This window comes from Sander vitreus, chromosome 17 (genome assembly GCF_031162955.1).
Source record: "Sander vitreus isolate 19-12246 chromosome 17, sanVit1, whole genome shotgun sequence".
Taxonomy (NCBI): Eukaryota; Metazoa; Chordata; class Actinopteri; order Perciformes; family Percidae; genus Sander; species Sander vitreus.
Genome location: NC_135871.1, coordinates 689129 through 714491, shown reverse-complemented (window position 1 = coordinate 714491; position 25363 = coordinate 689129). Strand labels below are relative to the sequence as shown.

The 25363-nt window shown below is 41.5% G+C and overlaps 1 protein-coding gene across 1 annotated transcript in view; it reads right to left on the bottom strand.

The window, feature by feature from the left end:
- Window positions 1–1036: 1036 nt before the first annotated feature.
- shtn1 (shootin 1) overlaps window positions 1037–25363 on the bottom strand; it is a 51619-nt gene continuing 27292 nt past the window's right edge. Inside the window, 13 exon segments of the mRNA XM_078273563.1 lie at window positions 1037–1739; window positions 3384–3504; window positions 4334–4384; window positions 6806–6909; window positions 11621–11703; window positions 12836–12903; window positions 12905–12954; window positions 14465–14618; window positions 19075–19221; window positions 19360–19454; window positions 19907–19988; window positions 22951–23033; window positions 25108–25279. Coding sequence (XP_078129689.1) covers window positions 1708–1739; window positions 3384–3504; window positions 4334–4384; window positions 6806–6909; window positions 11621–11703; window positions 12836–12903; window positions 12905–12954; window positions 14465–14618; window positions 19075–19221; window positions 19360–19454; window positions 19907–19988; window positions 22951–23033; window positions 25108–25279 — 1242 coding nt within the window. The 3' untranslated portion in view covers window positions 1037–1707.

The window sequence follows — 25363 nt, the reverse complement described above, 5'->3', positions numbered from 1 at the left end:
TTACCAACATTGGATGGCCGTGACCTTCGATCCCTCAGGCGGCACTGCATTATGTAAAGGATATTACCACATGGGATCAGTAAACCATTGTCAGTTAACACAGTTTAAAACTTTGCAGTGATTTATGTGGTGGAAGTTCCAGAACCACCATGTTGTGGTATGATGAGACAAAGGGAAAACTTAGACAACATCAGGTCATTCATAGGTCACAGGTCAGGGGACGAGAATATTCAGCCGGTCTCTAATAACCAAAGCTGTCCATGTATAATTATGTATATCTCTACAGATTCAGGGAATCTAGACAGCTGCATGATAAGGGAATGTTTTGTTTCAGGACTGTCTCCTTTTGGAGGTCGGTGGAAACTAGGCTTAGCCATCTGTGTTTACGGCGCCCACGATATCTTTGATTTTATTGAAGGACAGGCTAAACGTAACGCCTCCAGCTGAGTTTAAATACACCTCCAGGAAGACAGGAACTTCAGAGAGTTGGGACGACATGACACAATAACATATTGTGGTTATACCATACTGTCTACCTTAATCTCTCCTCAATTGAGAGTCCATTAAATGCTCCTGTGGAAGTCATCAAGGTCTCCCGAATCTTCTTCACGTAAATTATGTGAAATGAGTTGTGTTGCTCCTGACTTTTTCCTAAACAATTTGGTGTCTGGAAATTCTTAAGTCCGTGTAGCAGCTAGTTCAAACTGCAGGCTGGTTGCAGCAAAGAGGAGGCAGTGCCCTACATGAACTGGTAGCCTAACACCTATTCTCCACCGGGCGTGTCTGCGCTGCGTTCTGGAGGCGTCGAGGCCCACGCGAGCAATCGCAGCCATTCAAGTCGATGCTTGATATTCCACCAGCCGCGTCACGGCGCGTCCCAAAAGCATCCGTGAAGCAACTCTCTGCTCCATTAAAGATATGCCATGGCGCGCGGCTGAGTATGGCACGCGGCGGAGTATGTTACGCGGCGGAGTATGTTACGCGGCTGAGTATGGCACGCAGCGGAGTATGTTACGCGGCTGAGTATGGCTGCCGCGCGGCTGAGTATGTTACGCGGCGGAGTATGGCACGCGGCGGAGTATGTTACGCGGCTGAGTATGGCGCGCGGCTGAGTATGGCACGCGGCGGAGTATGTTACGCGGCGGAGTATGTTACGTGGCTGAGTATGGCGCGCGGCGGAGTATGGCGCGCGGCTGAGTGTGGCGCGCGGCGGAGTGTGGCGCGCGGCGGAGTGTGGCGCGCGGCGGAGTATGTTATGCGGCTGAGTATGGCGCGCGGCTGAGTATGTGGATGGAACAAAACCGCAGCGCAGCAGGAACACAGCGCAGACGTGCCTGGTGCAAAAATCCAGGTAAGAAAGTTGGGGGGGTGTGAGTGGGTGAGGGGACAAGCCGCTCCCCTGTTCCTCACAGTGCAAACTATAAAGTGGACTTTACCTTCAGTTTTAGAAAGAGAGCTGAATGTGAGATACACGTCAGAGGCTTCAATGTAAATCACTGACACACTTGTGATCTTAGTTCAGGTGCGACTGATTTTTCTTTTTCCTGATGTGGAAATGCCCTCAGGACCATCTGACCGTATCACTGACTCCTCATAATACACTTTGATCATTTATCACACAGTCAAATTAAATGCTAGACACTGATCTTGTGTCATGTCTCTATGGGTGGATGCTGATGTCAAGGCCGAGCTCAGCCTGGGGCCCCTTCACACAGCGGGGGAGAGGATGGGATGGAGACCTGCACAAAGAGACAAACACTCATTGAAACAATCTGTTGTCATTTCTTACCTTGTAAGAATGACTGCTGATCCAACAAATGTAAATCTGAAACCCCAAGAATATAAATGTATTGATTTTGCTATACTACAGGCAAAAAGAACTATAGCTCTCATGTGGCACAATGTATGTCCATGAGAGAGATTAACTAATTAAGAGTATGAGAAAATCTGGAAAACATTTGACCAGTTTATAAAAAAGGAGACATAGGGTAGTTTCTCTAGAGGGATGATGCGGGACAGGAGACCTTAAATTAAAATAAGTGGTGAACCCCAGAAGAGGAAAGGACTGAGGCGTGTCTTGGAGGGTGATAGCAGAGGTGCAATTTTTGTATTTATTCATATCGTGGCTTTGCTGGAGGTGCCATTGCTCTGTACATGTGATACTGCCATATTCTTTAGTTTTTGTTTTTGAGCAGTCAGTTTCATTTCTGAAACATACTGTTATATTGTTTGATTACTTCTTTGTAAAATATTTGACTTATTTTATTCTGTTTCTATTTGACAGTTACACGTACTGTGTATGATTGTGTATGTGACAAATAAACGTGATGACTTAGTCACAGAGGACACAGGTTGATACAGGGAGTTTAGATGTGTTGCCAGCAGTGGTGGAATGTAACTAAGTACTGTACTTGAGTCCAAATGTTGAGGTACTTGTACTCCACCCAGTTACTAGTAGCCAAGGAGGACACGGAGGATTAAAAAACATGATGGACTCTTCAGAAGAGGTCATTATCTTCTAAAGTCTCCTGACGCCACAATCTTCTGAACATAGTCACACTGAGAAATCCAGAGAGAGTTGTGTGGAGCTCATAGTCTTAATTAGCTTTGTAGCAACTCATTTGGCGATGGCTTGAATGGAACGGACGTTCATTATTATTAAAAAGTAACACACTAAAGCTTGAAGTAAAGAATGTGAATACTTCTTCCAGCGCTGGTTGCTAGTAGAAGCAGAGGGGAATGCTGTGTGTCTACAGGGCCATACTCCATAGAATGAGCTCATACTGAAGCCCAGTCTGGCTTCGGTGTGAACTCTGTCTACAAAGCTGGTTATATTCACTTTAACCTCTGTCACAAAATCACACGCAAACACAGAGAAGCCATAATACAATTCTAACGTATGTTAGTTTTTGTTAGTTCTATTGTTCAGAGCGATTCATATTCTGTACTGGATGTGTTTCTTTGGACTAACGAGATTAAGAAAGCGGTGATGAAACCAACACATACCAACAGAAACCATTGAAGGACCAAACTGTATGAAGAAAACATCCAATTGAGATTATTTTGACTGATATTGTGATATGATTCCCGATACTGGAGGGAATGACCACTTTTGTATCATTTTTCTCATTTTCATTGAAAAATATTACAGTAAAAAAATGTAAAATAATTATTGTGTTTTGCTTTTTCTGTAGTATGTAGGACAGGATGTGTACATCTCTGCAGCACCACAATACTTCATTCTGAATGGTTTGACACATATTTTGCCTTTAACAAATACTTTTGTGATTAATTGTGCAGCCCTACTAAACAGACAGATTCAGGAAGACCTGGTAGATGCATGATGGCCCGCAGACAGTTTAAAGTGAAGGGGATGGACTTACTGGCAGGGTGTTGGGACTCCAGGGCACCGCGGCGTCTCAGCAGGATCCTCTGCAGCTGCTCGTCGCCGCTCGTTGACGGAGACGCTGCCTTCGGTTGGGGGGAGGCGCTACTGAAGTTCTCCTTGACAGTTTCAACAAAAACACACACAGTCAAACAGAGAGACAGCCTGTTCAGTAACAACGGAGCTGCAACTACTCTGATGATGATGATGATGATGATGATGATGATGAATCATTTTATTTCGGTTAACATACATGAAATAAACAATTTCCCACAATTTGCCACCATAGCTAACTGAAAATGGAACAGGCTATTGCCTATCCCATAATACCCATAGAATCACCCAGAAATCCAACAAAATGAAACTAAATACTTGAGGACAACAAAGTAGTCATTTTACATTTTAATCAAATAACTTCATAACCCTTAATTATTTTAGACTTTAAAGCTTTTGAAACTCAACAGAGACAAACCTATTTTCTACTCATCGTTCCATAATTTAACCCCCATAACTGAAACACATCTATATTTTACATCAGTCCTCACTTTACCAGTTTCAAACATAGAGAACCTTTGCACACAAAACTGATCTCAAAGAAACTCCAGCAGTTTGAGCTGCTACGTGTCTGACTTCAGCTGGATGGGACGCATAATCAACAGCACCACAGAAAAAGAACGTGCTCATTTCTTCATCTTGTATGTGTAGTATAGAAATATTGTCTGCAGCTCTTTAAATGTTGCAGTAGCATTTTCTCTTAGGTAAAACACCTGACTACTTTCCCAGCCTTTGTTGAATTTGATTATACTTTAACGTTAAATTGTGGTGTGAACACCTGCATGCTCAGTGAGGAGAACAGAGCCTCGCCTCCTGTAAACAGTGTAAACAGTCAAAGTTCAAGCAGTGAAAGATGTCTTGTGAGGACATTGGGTTGTTTTAAAGTCCCATTACCATGATTCCTTTAAGTTCCTGAATGGCAGAATTGGAGGGCAGCCTCTCCATCTGATAAAAGGAAAATAGGAGGAAAAAGATGGGTTTGGTAAATAAACAGCAGTCTGACACATTATACTTATTTTTCCACATTCAGCACTTAGAGGCTTAACTGCCCCTCTTACCACCAAGACGAGACACTGTAGGCAAGCACGGCGACGTATGCTTTCCACAAGAAGCAAATGTGTAAACACACAATCATTTTGAGTCATGTCAATTTTCCCATCCTCATTATTTATAATTACCTCACAGAGCAGGTCCTAATGCTATCTAATTTGGCAGAGTTGTTGTGGCAGAGGAACACGCAGACTAAAAGATGTCTTGGCCATGTCATGTTTTATCAAAACAAGCAGCTCTTAGATAATCCCACACGCTGATGGGTTTAAGAGCACTAAACAATGGACGCTCAACAATGTACAACTTGGTTTTCCTTTGGGGATTTTTCAACAAAGATGACAACACATTTCCTGTCACAATCACGGCAAAACAAATCACACACATGCACTTCCTATAATAACTCTCCAGTTTCATGTTTTCATATGTTCTCTCTCTGTCTTCAATGTTTAGTATTCACCGTGAGACGTCTCTGCAGTTTGTACTGGACTTTTCTACCAACTTTCTGCAGGTGGCACTCTTTTCTTTGTCTGACTGACACATTTGTCTGTTTAGTCCAAACAAGCAGTGAGTGGGACACACGACATAAAGGCCGGTAGTTTGACGGTGGCAGCAGATTCACATTCAGAAAACTTTATTGTCTGTCATGAAAGAAAATCATCTTAGACGCGGCCTCGAACAGTAGACATGGAAAGTAGGGCTGAACGATTTGGGTAAAAAAATTGAATAGCGATTTTTCGGCCAGATATTGCGATTACAATTCAAATTTGCAATTTTCAATATTCACAGTGTGACAGATAAAACATGTCATGGAGCATTATAACATGAGACACCATCGAAAGTGCTCTATGATCTCATACACGGATGAGAACATACTGTAGATATGAACTTCCAAGCATGGAACATTGAACAGTCAAACAGAACATTTATCACAGAAGCTAAAGTTTGTGAAAGTTTTGATATGCCTCAGTTTTATTCCAGCGTTTATCTTGTTAAAAAACAAGTCATCTGGGGATTCTGCTTTGGTGACAGTCAGGGGCGATTTTAGCCCTTTCTTAACTTGATCCCGGCCCCCCCAACCCGTTCTCACTCCCAACTTGTGAAATCTTGACACTTGGTGAGTGTCTCTTAGCATCAGATACGGTGCAAAAATCCTCCTTCAGCGTCTGTATGGAACGCAGCGGGCAGAGCAGCAGCTACACAGCGCTGTAAGATGACGTAGTATTAAGAAAAACAATGGTAGAGAGTAGTATGAAAGACCGAAAATCCGCGTAAGGAGGTTGGTTGGGGGGTGGATGGGTCAAACAACACAGGACTTTCACCCAGGAGACCGGGGTTCATGTCCCGTTCTTGTCTGGCGTGTCATGGAAACGTACATTTAATAACCCCACCCATATTATTAAATGTACGCCTAAACCTAACTGTCCCGTTCTGGTGCCACATGTCAGTTAGACGTACGTCCCGAACCCAGAGCGTCAAAAGTGACACAATAGTCCCGACCAAGCGCATTTAAATATGACGCTGAAGGAGTCATATAGTGTTATTTTTTACATTGTTTTGTTGTTTTTTTGTACCGCCAACTGCAGATCAAATTTCCCCTTGAAGGAAACTAAAGAACTCTGAACTGAACCAGCCCCAAATAAGTGGAAAATGGATGGAAGGATGGATGGATGGATGGATGGATGAATGAATGGATGGATGGATGGATGAATGGATGAATGAATGGATGCATTGATGGATGGATGAATGGATGAATGAATGGATGCATTGATGGATGGATAGATGGATGGATGGATGGATGAATGGATGAATGGATGCATGGATGGATGGCTGGATCGATAGATGGATGGCTGGATGGATGAATGGATGAATGAATGGATGCATTGATGGATGGCTGGATGGATGGATGCATGGATGGATTGATGGATGGTTGGATTAGCCTTACCGTATCATTAGCTTGTCACTCAAGTGAGGCACCATAAATAAACGTAGTTTAGGACTATTCTACATGGGTTGCGTTCACATGAATTCAAAGAAAAAAACATAATAATCATTGATTTTTGAAAATGTGAGAGCCATAGTGGAGAGTAGGTGGAATATTCATAACACGACCACACACAGGTCACCACACCCAGTGCACGGAGGTGTGTGCCAGAGAAAGTGCACACAAACACAGCGCTGCAGCGTTATTGGCCATTACTGACAGTTTACTATCAAACTACAGGTTACAGTTAAAGCTTTCATGAACTGGCTTTAAATGTCAAAACCACAGCAGGTCACAGATATTGTTACATCATTTAAGACAATTATTGAAGGTACCTGTCTCCTGGTTCGGTTAGGTGACTGGCTGACAGGTCGAAGCTGAACACCTTTCTTAATCCTGTGCATCATTTCCTCCACTGCCTGCTGCCTGATGTCCACTTCTGGGAGAGACGGAAACACACAAGCAACAGAGACAACGGTCCTTTTTAACAGACATGTCGTATTTAGCAGCTTCACTGCAACACTAAACAAGAGTCTGCCTCAGTGGGAGACTGCCAAGAACCAAAGTGAGTTTAAATGATTTGGAGAAGTACAAGGCACTGTGCAATTCATAGGCATCATTAGCGCTGCACTTGAAATATAGCTCATTTGGATGTAAAAGCTTGAAAATGACACCAGCCCCCAGGACCAATCAATGAAGTTTTTGTTGGAGAACCTCCAGCTTTTTAATTATGCCATGAGTATTAACTGAATTGCATACATGCCTGTTTCAGGGTGGATTTGGCAGTAGTCATGGAAAAATGAATAATTATTGTCGTTGTTACTGATTTTGTAGTAAATAAGGTACACCTGTAGAGTTTAGAGCCTTTGTAGTGTGTGAGGTTACCAAAATAAGTCTGGAATTAATTTAGACTCACTGTGTAAAAACACAGACTATTCAGCAATTTTTCATCAAAAAATTCTGTGAGGATAAGTGTTTCTCAAGTTCACAAAAGATGGGCAATAATGCAGCCCATTGGCAAAGAATGTGAATATTTAATTTCCGAAGTAGAACATTCAATGGCATACGCAATGGAACTATTGTCAGTAAGATGTCTTCCAAATGTCACACAAAAACTATTTCGTGTTAAAGTAATAGTAAAATATTTTCCTCCAAAGAGACTATTATTCAGGTGTCAGAGTGGTGGATCCTTGGCTGGTACCTATTCAGCCCTGTATGTAATTCCAACAAATACCCAGTGCGTAGCCTACAATTCAGGCCTCATATATTCAAAAACTGTTTCACAGAATGATGACACAGTACAACCCGTTCAGTCAACATGGATGTCTTACCTGCTCCATCAAGTCAAGGCTTCCCTTTGTTTGCACAAATTAAGGAAATCACCAGTTTGACCTAATAGGCCAATGATGATTTAAGATTGAATTTCTCATGCACCACTTGCTTCAACATTTGTCCTTCTACACAAAAGTGACTTTGATTTGCAAAGGAAAGAGCCAAAAGGATCAAATCTGAAAGGCACAAATAGGATTCAAGTGTGTAGAATCCATACTGAAAGTGTACATGTGCACAAAAGCCAAAAATGGACCAACTGCAGGCAATGTTCCCTTTATCAATCACAGTCCACCTGGAAATATGCGCATATTGATCAGCCTCATTCAACCATTAATAGTCAATGCAAAGCCCTTCGTGAATGTTGATGCAAAGAAACTGGCCTGCTATCAATGGTTCTTTACGGTGAATCATGGCAACAACAGGAGTGAATGTTTCTGACACAGAAATGAAGGTGCCTTAGGGTGACCTTTAGAAAGCACGTTTGTTGCACAGCAACTGACTGACATCGTCTTACACACACAAAGTGAAATTCACGTCATAGTAGTAGTGGTTTGTCGTGATGTGTGAATGGGTGCAGCAGAGCTGAGGTGGAGCCGGAGCGAATCTACGTCGCCTCCGCTGCTTGTTGAAGTCACAGCGAGTCAGTGCAATGCTGATTAAGCAGGATCGCAAGTGTGGTTACACTTTTCAACGCCACGCAGACAACATTCACAGCCATATAATATACGGTAATGGTGATCAGAAAGCGGCCGTGGCGTGGTTACACTTCTGAGACAACAGCTGTCTGTACAGTATGCCCTGCACACAGACTGACAGGCTGGAGGGATGGGTTTGGGAGGGGAGAGGGAGGGGTTTTATGTAGTTATGTTTTTTGGTGTGTAAAATGTTCTAAATAAATAACAAAATGTAAATAGGATAAATAGGTTTGGACTCATTTTTACAGCTGAAATAAAATAACAAAAAGGAAAGTAGGCTACCGAAAGAAATGGTACTGTTCCAGGTTCTGGTATCGGTACAAAAGTTGACCAGGAAAACCGAGTATTTAACTCGGATGCATGTTGCCTAAAAGTTATAATTGAGTTGATATGTTATTTTGTTATTGAATCCCATGCAGTCCTTTGAGTAGTACGTTGGAGAACCCCTGCCACGCACCATGTATACGCTGGGTGGTTTTGGTGATGCTGTTCCAGCTTGTACCAGGCGTGTGATGGAGTGACTGGGTCCTACAGTGCTGTCTCCAAGGACTGTTACCACCCGTTAAATACAGCTACAGGTAAAGTAGACAGGGTTCCAGGTATCTACAATTTGAGTAAATTGAGTCTTTAGAGTACGTTTTTTTGGAGAAACGTTACATTATTGAAATGTTGCTCATCATCCAAAAATGATTGTTACGACACATCAAACAAATGACTATATTTTACGTTTTGTGTGATGTTCTTGCATACTTTTAATGATATTCTTACACCTTACTTAAATATATAATATGTAGTATTTCTGCATTAAGAAGTCTAACAACGACTATACCTACATTATAAATATTTTGAGTTGTTTACTTACAATATGCCAAATGTTTTCATCACTGTCATTTTGATTGAATGACATGAGCTGTGTCGTTTGGTCGCCTGTCAATAGTGTCATATAACCTTTGACTCCTCTAGTTGCTCTAACAAACTGGCAAAACACAGGAAACATCTGATGATCTGTTCGAGAGTAACTGGAAATCATATAATGTCAAAAGATTATACTCAGTAACAGTTTAACAGATTTTTTCTGCCACACATTATGTTTTCATTAATAACATGCCATTTTGGAACACAATAATACAGCAGAGACCTCATTAATTGACCGATCCAGGTCACTTGTGCTGGCGCATGCTAATGCTTGGTGGATAAACCGTACTGTAACGTCATAAGGTTACAACAACGTTCAACACGCTCCTAAAGTTCTTTTTAGTATGATTGTTTTGACCACGGTTAACAGCACTGGGCTAACCCACGATTAAACTCGCCACACTTAGCCTCATTCCCTGCCTCTCTGGACGAGAGTGGACAACAGCCCCGGGGACACAGCCACAGCTAGCCCCCAGCCCGCTACTACATGAAGGTCTCCGGTCTGCCCTGGAGCTGCCCCGGAGCTGCCCCCTGCCCTCCACTGGCAAGGCAAGGCAGCTTTATTTGTATAGCACATTACAGCAACAAGGTAATTCATGCATTACATAAAAACATTAAAGAGCAGTTCAAACATCCATTAAAGAGAATATAAAAACAGGTAAAACAGGGATGAAGGGGCGCCCGGATAGCTCAGTTAGTAGAGCGGGCGCCCATATATAGAGGTTTATTCCTCATCGCAGTGGCCCAGGTTCAACTCCGACCTGCGGCCTTTTGCTGCATGTCATTCCCCCCTCTTTCCCCTTTCATGTCTTCAGCTGTCCTATCAAAATAAAGGCCAAAAATGCCCCAAAAAATGCCCGAAAAGTCACCAGCCTTGATTTAAAAGAACTGAGAGTACAGCAAGGTTTGTTCAAGATATGTGGTGACTAAAAAGTGAACGCTGCTTCTTCTTCATGTAAGTCTCCCAGCGAGGGGGGGAGTCACTTTTTCAGCTGAGCAGGTCTCTATTTTATTGGGCTCTTCTTCTGTTAATTCTTTCTCCTTTGACTTCTTGCTTTCTTCCATTTCTTGCTCAATGTCATTATCATGTTCAAAACTTGCCAGACAGGTTATGAAGCATTGATTTTTGTTTCTTTGTTATTTCAGAATCTGCTTTGTGTTTGTGCTGTTGTAGAAATAGTTGTAGAAACTATAAACAGTGTTGGGGAGTAACGGAATACATGTACCGCCGTTACGTATTCAGAATACAAATTTAAATAGTTGGTATTTAGATTACAGTTACATTGTTGAAATCAATGGATTACATGACGATACTTCTCCGTTTCACGGGTTTATTCACTCTCGCAACTCCATGCATTTCCCAGAAGCCCCAATATGAAAACGAAAAAATTTGCGTGATCACTGATAGAGGTAGAGATGGAGCAACAGAGCCAGGGCAGGAATGGTTTCAATCTTGGAAATTCAAACAGCATTTCACATTAAAGAAAGAACAGGGAGAAGGAAATATAACTGTGCAGTGCAACCTCTGCTTGCCAGCAACCGACCTCCTTTCAGCGTCCAAATGACTCCACCTCCAACCTGAAGAAGCATCTTAAAGTAAGTTATTATTTAATTAGCCAGGAGCAGTCGTCTGCTGTAGTTTTACTGCTCACCTTGCTATTTTATAGTTGACGTGTGACTTTACATTCTCCTACGTGCTGATTTACTAGCCCCAGAGCCGTTGAAAGACTAGCCCCGTTTGACATGTTAGCTAACGTTAGCTAAAATTAGCTCGTGGTAGCTTAGACTGCGGTTACATTTTTGTAGTATGCAGTTTGGGACTACAAATACAAAAATCTATCTGCTTGTTCAGCCAGTTGGAACAGAAGAACACACCAGAACAGGCCTGTTCAGTAAGCTGGATGTGATGGCCGCATTCCTACTTATAACATGCAGTTCAAGTAATCCAAGTATTCAGAATACGTTACTCAGATTGAGTAACGTAACAGAATACGTTACAAATTACATTTTTGGGCATGTATTCTGTACTCTGTAACGGAATACATTTTGAAAGTATCCTTCCCAACACTGACTATAAAACAACAGTGCTAAAGCCTTTACTGTGTATACTGTAATTATACTGCTGCATTACTTTAGCACATCAAACAAAGACCTGCATCAGATAATATACAGTATATAATGCACATGTTGTGGATGCTTGATGTGTACCTGGTGTCTTGGATGAGTCCTGGACCACCAGTGGGATGTCAGTACTGATGTCTGTTCTCTTTCGGATCAATGACAACAGCGCGCTGCATGGGGAGGCACACATGAAGATCACTTGGTTGATATTTAAGCAGCTGCTGTCACAGGATCCCCAAAGTGCTTACTGGTATTGATTTGGTCAGTGTAATTAACCAACGTTCTTGTAAGGTTTTCAGCAACAAATAAAGGTTTTAATCATACATTAGCTTTTTGTTTTGCATGCTAGGGCTGGGCTATGTGGAGAAACGATATCACGATATTTTTGACCAAATACATCGATATTGCGACGATATTGTCGGGTTGACCATTGGTGCTTTCACAAAATATTTTTTACAATGAGATTTTAAATATCCATCCAAAATGTGGTAAACAGTTTCAAGTGAAATTATGTATATTACAGCTATATACTGACTATGTTGACATGCATGCACAAAAATAGTCTGATGTTAAAACAAATCCACAATTCTTCAAACGATATTCCCTCAAAATGTTTGACAACAGATTTTCTGAGAACATTGAGTTAATGTGTGCTTGTATTTATCAATTTAGACAACGTAATTGTATGTCACAATATCTCAATATATGATTTCATCATGATATCATTCCATTGAAAGACGATACATGATCATATTGAATTATTGCCCAGCCCTATTGCATGCACACCAGAATGTCCTTATTTCAAACTTATTTTCTCACTTTTGTATCATAACAGCAAAAAAAGATTCCAACACAGCCTCAGAACCAGTGCGCCTTATACTCTACCCCCCCCCGACACTAAAAAGACCTCCTCCTCATCAAGGGTTGGCAATATTTCCATGCTCACTACACATTAACATCACTTCAAGAGAACTCCCATTTTTTACAGTGTAGTATTAGTACCATATGCGTGTATGAGTTGGCGCGTCCCTGGTTTACACACATTACTTATTATACTCATATTGTAGTTTGAAAGGTGCATCACATATGCATCAAAGTAAAAATGATTTCCCTGATTGATGATGTAGTTGACTGATTGATGAATTTTCAGTATTTGTTGTTTATTTAATATTAATGTTCAATATGCTTGTTTGTCTATGTGTGTACCAACCACCAAGACAAATTCCTTGTGTTACTAACTTGGCAATTAAGCCTTTCCTGATTGTGACTGTTATGTACAGAGCATATTGTGTGTGATCAAACCTGAGCGGGTTGGAGGCTGGAGCTGGGGCTGGAGGGGGTGGAGGTGGTGGGGGAGGGGGAGGTGCTGGAGCTGGGGGGCGGGTTGGTAGCTGCCTGCAGCTTCTTCTGGAGCTCCTCAACTGGCCAGGGAAACCCATCCAGTTACAGTAGACACACAACAACAGAACCGAGAACAGAGAAGGGAACTCTGAGGAACAACCAATGGTCTTCCTGAATCTTGCGTTACACCAAATGGGGCCCCCCCATACCAGGGGTCTTCAACGTTTTTTAGGTTAAGGGCCCCTTAGCTGAAAAAGAGACGGCGCAGGGACCCCTCCCACACACACACACACACACACACACACACACACACACTACATATTGTATGAAATTGAATTGTATATTAAACTGGGCATACAGTAACGTGTAGGGCAGCCTTTTTGTGGTGCATACAACACAAAGGTATTCAAATATTTATTGACATTCATATATTTATACATCATGATTTAATGTTAAACATACATGTAGCACAGTGAATCCTTAAGCTTAACTGTATCTGTGGGTGGCTACCTTACCTACAGGCTGATAAGCCTGTCATCAACGTTGTGTACATTTAAAAACAAATCACAAATAGGCCAATTTATCTTTGCTAATAATATGTCAGACTCATGTTTATGTATATTCTCAGACATTAACTTTTTAACTTGTTTTTAAAGGTCCCATAACATGGTGCTCTTTCGATGCTTTTATATAGGCCTTAGTGGTCCCCTAATACTGTATCTGAAGTCTCTTTTATATAGGCCTTAGTGGTCCCCTAATACTGTATCTGAAGTCTCTTTTATATAGGCCTTAGTGGTCCCCTAATACTGTATCTGAAGTCTCTTTTATATAGACCTTAGTGGTCCCCTAATACTGTATCTGAAGTCTCTTTATATAGGCCTTAGTGGTCCCCTAATACTGTATCTGAAGTCTCTTTTATATAGACCTTAGTGGTCCCCTAATACTGTATCTGAAGTCTCTTTTATATAGACCTCAGTGGTCCCCTAATACTGTATCTGAAGTCTCTTTCCCTAAATTCAGCCTTGGTCCAGAATTACAGCCACTAGAGCCAGTCCCACAATGAGCTTTCCTTAAGATGTGCAATTTCTGTATCTGTAGCTTTAAATGCTATTGAGGAGGAGAGAGGGGGGGGCAAGGTGGAGGGTGGGGGTGTGGCCTTGACCAACTGCCACTTTGCTTGTTTGAAAGCCATGATGTCTCTCTCTCTCATGGGGGGGCTAAATTATCTGGGCGGGCAAAGCAGAGAAAGGGGAGGTAACCTTTCCCCTTATGACATCATAAAGGGAAGATTCCAGATCGGCCCATCTGAGCTTTCATTTTCTCAAAGGCAGAGCAGGATACCCAGGGCTCGGTTTACACCTATCACCATTTCTAGCCACTGGGGGGCCATAGGCAGGCTGGGGGAACTCATATTAATGTTAAAAAACCTCATAAAGTGAAAATGTCATGCCATGGGACCTTTAAGTGAATAAACAATAACTTGGGGCCCCCCTCCAGTAACTCTGAGGTTGAAGATCTCTCCCCTATACGGTTCTATTCTGTAATATCCCACAGTGTGTCATATGCTTACAGTTTCAAACATGTCTTCACCTGTACTCCGCAGATCCTTGACCTCCACTTCAGCCTTGGAGCATTTGTTACTGTACTCTCTCTTTTCCTCCTCCACGAGCTCCAGTTTACGCCTCAATGCCGTCAGCTCCCTCTGAGCCTCACAGCTCCGCAGCCTGTCCTCCATCTGCTTCATCTGACAATGGATGGACACACACTCAATGTTTACCACAAATGGCTTGTACCGTATGGATCCTCAGCTAGCTTATTGTTAACGTAACAAACTTCCCCTCAGCATGAATATATGCACAACTAAACAAAACATGCCACTGTCGCACTAAATGCTTGCTCTTGTGGGAATTGCTGGAATTGTTGGGTCTTTGTAAATTATAGAGTGTGGTCTAGACCTACTCTCTCTGTAAAGTGTCTCGAGATAACTCCTGTTATGATTTGATACTATAAATAAAATTTAATTTAATTTAATTGAATATAGCCACAATTATGTATGAACTTCAATATCCAATGGAAAATAATCTCAAAATGCAACGTGATATCATGACTGAGTAAACATACACGCCACTTTCTAAAGCCAAGTGGAACGTGTTATCTGTATGCATTATGAGCTATCCGCGTGTATGTCTACGCAGAAGAACGGGACGTTGCATTTGGAGCTCGGGTTGGATTTAGGAAAAGAAGAAAGCAACGGTTGGGTTTAGGAAACATGACACGCGGGACACAATCCCCGGTCTCCTGGGTGAAAGTCCTGTTGTTTGACCCATCCACCCCCCCGACCAGCCTCCCTACGCGGATCTTTGGCCTTTCATACAACTCGCTACGGCGTAAAATGACACGCAATCGCAAGGTAATGTAAGTCAATGGAGGCCGAACGGCGTTGATAAACACGCTAAAAACGGTGCCTGTAGCCGGCTCACAGTCACCTTTTGGTGGCTAAACAACAGCCGCTGGTAGCCGGCGTCCTGGAGCTCTGTAGCAGCTAAATACAACCAGCAACTGCTGCTCAGCTTTGATCCTTCTATGGCACAATAGACTGTTCATGTTATTGCACTGTACTTAGTTTAATATACTTCTATTTTAGGTATATAATATATAGTCTACAGTATTGGTGAAGTAGCACTGATAACTTTGAGGGGGGGGGGGTACATTTTGTCCCTAGCGGAGGATAAAAATAATTCAGCAGAGGCAGGGATATATAGACCGGAAAGGGGGAAATCCCACGCATCCCCCCCAGGAAAATCGCACCCTGAATATATGATTAAAAGGAATATAACTATAAGGAGCTAAAATGTCATAAATGTTCATGTACAATAATAAGCTAAACGTTGCAGAAAAAGCTCTGCAGTATTGTGTTGGCTGTGGCAGCAGCAGCTCCTGTGGTGGTGATTTCTGATAAGTAGCATTGGGTCGCTGCCAATTGACATTCAGTCATCTGCTCCCCAACCCCAGTATCTTAACCAGGGTTTTAATTGTTCCTCAAATGAAGGGTATGGCTAACCTCCACCCCGGCACCAGGAGAGATCAGTGATCCCACTCAGCTCTAACTGTATCCATCAGTGCCAGAGGAGGTGGGAGGAAGCTGGAGGCTACGCCAATGCTTTTAATTATTAATCTGGCAGGTCACGGCCACTAGATTTTACTGTCATGGCCTGTGATAACTCAGCAGGCATTTCCCCCATGTGTAATTAACCAGCTAAATAATTAGCGTTTGATGCATATGAATTAGAGGCACTACAGGTTAGAGGTGGGGAAAAAATAATTCAGATTCTCTCTTGAAAGTATGTGTCTTGATGTGGAAAAGTTAATTATTGGATTATATTCTGACACCCAAAGCGGATATTGATTAGCATTTACAGTAGCCCATTGCGCTGCATTGAGCCACCATGCTAGTAGGTTAGCTGACTCTGCCGGGTTGCGGTATTACGAATCCCACTATGGCCACGCCAAGACCCGCCCTTCAATACCATATATTGGCATCCATGAGAATGCAAGGTAACGTAACCCCATTTGTACAGGTCCTATCCCCTGACCAATCGGCTATCCTAACCTTAATCACTCGTGGTGAAATGCCTAACCCCAACCAATCGACCTGCTTCGTAGGGTGGGTCTGGGCGTGGCCATAGTGGGATTCGTAATTTCGCTGCCGGGACTGGGAGCTTCCAGTCAACACGGTCGAAGTCGCCGGACCGGGACCAAACACAGCCTCCGAGACTTACCGTGGAGCTGGAGCCAGGTTTAAGACACTACCGAGATGGTTTTCTTTCCAGGTTTGGCTCCTGCTCCCCGTGGCTGAGTCAGCTCTACTGCTAACCGAGCTAACTAGCTAATTGCAGCTGACCACAGTTAGCGGTTTCTTTAGAAACAAGTAACGTTAGCCTAAAGCTAACGTTATCTGTCCAAAACTCCGTGAATCACCTCGGCACTGCATTCACTGTCGCCACACTGGTCAAACTGGACATCTTAATGATAATTCCAAATGTGTCCACTATGACACCGTTATAAAAGCATTTGAGAGTGAAATCAAACTTTATGACATCTTTATGATCCATTTCTTAGAGGCATTGATTCTCTCTTAAAAGATTATGTCTTGATGTGGAAAAGTAAATAATTGGAAATGTAAAACCCAATTCTCAAAATTATAATCTCTTGCAACGATTTTGTTATCCCGGGCTGTACATTCCTTACGGCTGAACCAACTGTACGGCGAAACCTAAGGAACATCAACATGTTAACGTTCTAAGCTAGGCTACTTCTTGAGTTTTGGTGAGAATGCCTGAGCGTGGGCAACCAATGTATCCAAGGGCGTAACTTTGGCTTCAACATTGGGAGGGGAGGGGGAGGGGGGTTTGAGCAAAATTAAAATTTTTAATGTCAAACACTTCATTTTCTGCATTCTGGTGATTTTTTTCTGCAAAAATGTGTGCCTTTTCTGCATCAATTTATGATGAAAATGTCTTTATTTATGAAATGGAAATTATAATAGGTTTTTGGGGGGGGTTACACTGGCCAGTTTAGATTATTGGGGGGGCGTTGTAACACTTCTGGAATAAATCCTCTGGGGAACGTTTGTTTCTTTTCTTGTTGGTGCTTTGCAATGCTGGAAAATATGTTGGCAAATGTAACCATCTCTTCCATTTGTTACTACTATTGTATTAATAAAAGATAAGTAGTTTTAGCAGTAAATTCACCTGTTTATTTTATTCATGGATCATTACAAATACGCCATGTTTTTAAAGTAGCAAGGAGTCACACCGTGAGAAAAAATAAATCATTTATAGAAATCAAAAATATTGATGCATGAAGATGCATTGATAATCATTTTATAGTTGCATCACAACCCTCGGAATCGGAATCGAATTGTGAGGTGCAGAGGTACGCACACCCCTAATACACGTATATAGCACAGGAATGGGTAATATATGTAATAATATATGTAATAGCTTTTGTTTTTGTGTTGTATTGAGTTAAGCATTAATGAATAACAACAACTGATTTCGTCATTTACTGTCACCGTAATCTGGTGCTGAAGTTTGTCATGTTACCAGATCCTGGGTCTTTAACCAAGATATCTTCAGGAAACCTCAGTAAGACTTAGCAACTTCCAACTTCTTTTATTCTGTGTATGTTTGTTTTGCATATGTGTTATTTCCAGTTCAAAAGACGAAAAAATGTATACTCTTCTTACACATCTCGTCAGACATGTTTGAACTGCAGAATGACTCAGAAGTCATGAAGACGTTGTGTGATCCAGAGTCTCAACATGTTTTCACTAAAAGATTGTCCTGAACAGTTTCCTCTGAACTGGTGAGTTTTCTTCCTCACATTGATTCGTTTTACCAGTTGAGAACAACACCAAAATATCCAAACTGAGATGGCTAAAATCATGGTCACAGACTAAAGCCTGACCTTTTTGTTCCACTACTTGTTTTTGCACATGCTAGAATACACTACTATTAATGTTAGTAGTAGTATTTTAATTTGCTGTTCCCTGTTGCTTTTCTATTCCAAGTTTGTTTTAAACAGGGAAATTCATGAACAGCATTTCTTCTCACAAGACCATTAGAGGCTTATTTTAGATTATATGGCCACATATTAGTAACAAGCAACCATCCCCTAAATTCTGCTGATTGATAACTTTAAGAACACTATCAGAAATTGTTTCATAAAGACCAAATGCCCACTATGTATGATTCTGAATGAAGTGCCTGTCGTACTTGTAAGCTTGGTGCTTATTCAGCAGTAAGTGGTGAACGACCCAGAGACCGGACATTTTGGCCTGTTGGGCCACACCACGACGTTGTTTTCAATTTTCCTAACAAGAACTGTTTGGCTCCTCCACTGCCTCAAATTTGGGTTTGTGTGTTGTTTTTAGAACTGCACATTGAGAATGTAATTGAAATGAAAAAGGAAAAGTCCCCAAAATAGAAATGCTTATGAGATTTTTATGAGGAGACAAATGTGGACGTCCCATCGTGAGGCCTAACTTCCACATGCTTGAAGAGCTTGCATTCTGTACAGTTTTATTTCCTCACTCGCCCATGTCCATCATACCCAACCAAGAACTTAAGAACCGCAACTATTTGTGTGATGTGACATCCATACATTAGTCTAGTTTGTGCATGGTTGTGTACACGGACCTGGCTCTGGTGCTTCAGCCTCTGTGCCTCCAGTTCTTGGGTCAGTCCGGTGACCTGGCTGAGGGCTTCCTGTAGAGCTTGACTAGGCGAGGAGCTTTGCATCAGGATCTGACTCTGTCTCTTCAGCTTTGTTTGCTCGACCACCATCTGAAGAAAGGACCACAAGAAAAAAAGGGTTATTTCCCCTTATGGAAGACAGTCAGGACACATTGTTGCAAGGGACAAAACAGCATAATGGAAATCATCATACAGGGAATAAAAGAGGAACATGCAGGGCTTACTTACCTCTCTGGCAAAGCTCTCTGCCTCTGTCCTCAGGTCCCTCTCCAGGTTCAAGGTGTCCTGTAAGGCCTCATATTCCTCCACAGCAAACTGAGACACTGGACAAAGATTTCCACGTTGGGTCTTTCATGATTTTTACCAGAAAAATGCAACATGAAATCTAACAATCAATGAATGTGATACCCTGGTATAAGGAAATAAGATAGATTGTATTAATATAGCGCTTTTCTAGTCTTAACGACTACTCAAAGCGCTTTCACATAGTCTATGAACCATTCACCATTCACACACATTCATAAACTGGTGGCTGAGGCTGCCATACAAGGTGCCACCTGCTCATCAGATAAACATTCATACACATTTACACTCTGATGGCGCAGCCTCGGGAGCAATTCAGGGTTCAGTGCCTTGCCCAAGGACAAACCTTCCGATTGGTATGTGACCGCTCTACCACCTGAGCCACAGCTGCACCATGATCATGAGAAGTATCCATGTTTTTTACATTATATTGGTGATAGTGTTTCTAAAATATGAAGACCCCCCCACCAACCTCTGTTATATTTCCCCAGGAGCTTCTTTTGCCGCACCGTCTCAGCAATTAAAACAGTGTTATCGTGTTTCTCTTTCAGCAGCTGCAAATGTAAAGTAGAGAAACAATACAGATAATGTTACCAGTTCTGTTTTATAGTAATCACTGACATTGTTAAAATGGAGATGACAAAGACAATTTGGTAACACTTTATTTGAAGGGGTGTGCATAAGACTGACATGACACCGTCATAACCATGACATGACACGTCATTAAAAGGTCTTTATGAAGGTTTCTGACTGTTGTCATTATTAGATGTCATTCAGTAAATTATGACACTTTTAATGCAAAGTTGGCATTGTTCAATTCATGTACTAATGATTAGTTACTGGTAAACAGACTGGTAGCTACTGTTAAATGAATGAGTAACGAATGGCTAGTTAATGAGTAGTTACTGATTGATTCAAGCACTAGTTAACATTAGCTAACCATTCAATACTCGTTGATTTAACAGTAGCTACCAGTCGGTTTACCAGTAACTAATCATTAGTGCTTGAATCACAGTCAATCAGTAACTACTCATTAACTAACCATTCGTACCTCATTCATTCCTCATTCGTTCCTCAGTAACTACCTACATTTTGTGTACCTTATTGTAAAGTGTTACCTAAAGTGTTACCGACGATTTTTACATCCATTTACAGTCACTCTTGTCACTAAGTGCAACCAAAGAGCAAGACTTTTCTTATACCAGATATCTGAGGCAACTGGCCCAAAATGTGTCATGGAAAACAGACATTACTGGCAACTAAAGACACTCCAGGCAGCCATTGTTTTTAAATGTATTTCTCTACAGTATTATTACTTAATTTTAAGGAGACTGGTATTAGAGATGTTCGGATATGCCTCCGTCATGACTTACTGTCAAACGAAGAACAACAAAAAGAAGGTTCTATGGCATTCATTGTTTGTGTTTGTTGATGTTTCACAAAAAGTTTAACCTGAGCCAGACTGTTCAACAATGCTAGCAATCCTATCACATCCATACAGGGATAGTACAGCTGTTAAAACATGATAAAATATATGTTTTTTTAACACACTGGTATCGGATCGGTACTCAGTATTGGCTGATATGCAAGTTCAGGTATTGGAATCAGTATTGGGAAGAAAAAAAATGATATCTAACTGGTATGGTCGTTTAAAAAGCTGGGCGAATAGCATCTGAAATGCAGCCTTGTTGAGGCAGCACATGGAAACCGGGAGAGATTAGGAAGAATCCACTGTCACACATTAGTGGTGCTGATCCATCCTAACATACTGACAGTCTGGCAATGAAGTGCAGAGTCCAGACAAACCTCTTCAGAGAGAAAACTACCATGGTCTTTTGTCTTTCTGATTGGTTGCTAATGTCAAGAAGGAAGTGAGAGGAGGACGAGAGAGAGAGGAGAAAGGAAATGTGAGAAAGAGTAGTTTGGTTTAGTCTCTGTCTCCATCTATTTGTTAACCTACATGAACTGAAAGCAACGCAGAGCTGTGAGCCGTCGGTGAGCGGTTGGCGACGCAAAAGGGAAACTAGACCAGATAACCACGTAGTGAGTGGACAGTGCAGGAGCCGAGAGAAGCACCACCAAAAGTTCACTGGGCTTCAGGTAGGCCTACATCCTTTTTTGGTTATGTATATTATATGTTGTGGCCTTTTAGTGGCTGGTACAGCTGCACGGCTTTGTGTTAATTAACTCCCAGAGACCTTACAACAAATCCTTTCTCCATTGCGACCTTTCTGTGGCAAAACTAGCATTAACAGAGCCAGATACTGCTAGCTAAAGTGAGGAAAATAGCACAAAAAGTAGGGATGATTGTGAAATGTTGGGCCGATACCGATGTTTAAAATAACAACCTTTTTTGGTATTTATTCCCCCTTTTGTGCCATCATTATAAAACAATAACTTGAATTGTTTTTAGGTCATTCAATTAAATGTAAAGCAATTAAAAAAGATATACATATATATATATATATATATATATATATATTAAAAAATAATTAATAAATCAAATATAAATATCTTTCACCCTTTGTGTTTCCATTAAGCACAAACTAACAGTCGGCTGGAACATGGGTCTCTCTACTTAGGTAAAAAGCCTTCCCATATAGTGGGCCTCCTCTACTGAATATTAATGATAAAAGGAAAAGAAAATCACCTCACAGCCTACTACTTCTGCTTATGTTTCTCTTCACAAAGATAAGCATCTCTGACTTGTTGCAGCTCAGTCTATTTCTCTTCTCATCCAAGATGCGAGACACAGAGCTGAACACTGACAACAATTTGGAAACAAAGCACACGTGTGCACTGCACCCATTGCCCTCTTACACCATGCCAAAGTCGTGTCCAGAAAGTGGATTCTTCTCAGAATCAGCAGCTGGGTATGCTAGCTACTGTTGGCAAATACGATACAATACAACTTTATTGTCAGTTAACATTGAAATTCATTTTGTGTTCCCGAGCAGCTCCGCTCAAAAGAAGAAATAAAAAGAAAAGTACACACAGAGCTAGACAACAATTACACATATCAACAGCCATGACAAAGATACATGTTTCGTGATATCCTTGGATCCAGATCTTAATTGGCAGCACACTGATTTTGGTTTAGCAACAGGATAGACACAACACAACACAACATTTAGCCAGCGCTAAATTGATGCGACCCAGATAAACATCCTCTAACGGAGACTGTTAGCTTATTTGTTACTTACATGTAACTCTGTTGTTGTTGCTGATGAGTCACAGTGATGCAAGGCTAAAATCATGTGTCGAGTGATAGAAACGTTACATTTACCAGCAATAATTGCAATTAATCTGAATTTTGCTGCTGGTTCAGTAAAACAGGTGGACAGTGTACACATCCAAGCCCAGCTGGGTGCACGACTTCCAACAACAAAGGAAGAGGAGAGAGCTCCTCTTAGTCACAAGCTCTCAACAATTTGGTAGCCTTGCCGTTGACATAGATTTATTATGAGCAAACATGTATTGTGTATAGAATCCAAGTGACAGAAACAGTGCACTCACTTCTTTCCTGGTTTCCCTCAGTTGTTGTCTCACTGCTTCAAGATCAGTGACAGCTGGATGTTTCTCCAACTTATTTTGTAGCTCTGAAACAAAGCAAATCAAAGCCGTTTTAAACAGTGTTCTTTTCTACACACGTCAATGGCCATTAGTTGCTCATATTGGGTGAATGCATTATAGTCTCTTGGTAGAGGAGTCGTTCTTTGTGATTGTTTTTGTCACCTTGGATGTTTGAAAAAAAAAAATATATATATATATATATATATATATATATATATATATATTTATATGTATATATCAAAAGAATTTCATTTGTGGTCAGGCACATTTAGACACAACATACAACAGTCCATAGCCAATAATAATCATACCTGAGAATAAATAAATACTTAAAAATACTAAATAAAAACTCGGGTGACAGAGTTTGGGTGACATTGTTGTCACCTGACCAAATCCATCAAAGTTAACGGTAACCCTTGGCTGTATGAATCTGTTGCTACAGCCAAGGTTAGTGTGACTGACCTATATACTAATATCACAGTACACAGCATGTGATCAAATACAAGATTTGTGTTGCTTTTAGATATGAATATTGAATATTTAGTATATGTTTACCCCGGAGCAGTAGTGAAAAGCTGAGAACACGGGAGAATATACTGCACCCACCATTCATTTATTTCTTTGTTATACTTTATGTGATAGAAATAAATATAATGCAAAAGAATATAGTGTGGCATTTAATAAAAAACAATAGCAGCACCAACAGACTATTGTTTTTGTGGGAACGTCAGTCATCTGCTTTATGTGTAAACTGTATAAATTGTTCAAATTTGTTTGCCAAGGAAATTCAAGGAACACTTTAGTTCTGAAATCTTTGAAATGACACAGAGATTACACCTGTTACTACAACGCAGCTCACAGCAGGACCAGGCTGAGACATTTATGAGGGTCCTTAAGCAGAAAAAGGTCGCCAACTCCTTGAATTGTTTTTGGGGAGGGGTGGAATGCCCTTTGTTAAGTAGGACAAGTATTCTGATGGATAAAACTCTCACATTAAATGAAAATGATGTGTTCCCTGGCAGGAAGTGCTTTGACTAGCTGCCCATTGGGATTGGACGATTGGAAGAACATATCGGCTACTGGCCCGTTGGCTGAGTACATCACCGCTTGTTGTTTTGGCCGATTTTTGTCATTTTATTTTGCTAATTTAATGGTCTCGCAGAACGAGTCAGAGCCGCTGCACAGCTCTAAAACAGTGTGTGTCTGGCTATGCAAGACTACTCAGCGACACACTCAGCAACGGCAGAGAGAGACAGCGTGCAGAGCCAGCATATTTTCACTTTTAACCCTGTGTGAATTAAGGGGGGTTGGACTGACAATATGTCGACAATTTTAACATATTGCCCAACCCTGGCACTGTCCATTAACGTGCAATTATGTAACAAAATAAGCCCATAATCTTTGAGCAAGTCAACTTATTAATGTATTCAATCATCTTCTGCATCAGAGTGTATCATTTCCAAATGGTATGATTGTCTGTCCCTTATAATGCCAACAGCCTTCAACAACATGATGGGAAAAGCATCATCCATTATCACCTCAGCTATAATTACCTACTGACTTAAGGAAGTGACCATGACGTTTCCCAGAGACAGCTGGATTGGTAGGGAAGTAGGTGAATGAGTGCTGCTTCACCAGCCTCACTCACTGAACATAGTGTATGTAGTTATTGTTACTTCATGAATATGCAATGCTCAGTTTAGCACTTAACAAATGACTAGTCTATATCCACGACATTCCACTTCTGCCGCTGGAAATTCCGCCGGATCATACTCTTTTCCCCCGGATGTCCGTCCCCTTCCTCTGTCTCTGTGTTGGCGTTCTAACCTCTGGTGGATTTGTGAGGACTATGGTTAACTGCTCCTCAGATCTCTGCAGGGTAAATCCAGACAGCTAGCTAGACTATCTGTCCAATCGGAGTTTTCTCGTACACATGTTCGACGATTGTGATTGGTTTAAAGAAATGCCAATAAACCAGAGCACTCCCATCCAGGAATGCTCTGTGGACTAGCCAGACCCTCCTCCGCAGCGCAGTGGAGGAAGCTCTGGCAATGCGAGATTAACAAATGACTAGTTTACACTTTTTGGCACTTTACACACCTGAGATGGTGGTCTGGCACTGGGCAGAGAGGCAGACCATGCTAGCTGCATGTAGCTCTTCACTCTCGTTCTCCTCTTCATCGTCCAGGCTGATCTCAGTGATGGCCTCTGGGCCGAGGAGGGGCAGCAGCATCATGCTCTTCCTCTTCAGAGAGCGGTTCTGACGGTTCAACTACAGCGAGGAGGCACAGCCACAAACATACCGTATAAGCACATGTGACTGTCGATGCTGAATATATTCAACAATATGATGAAA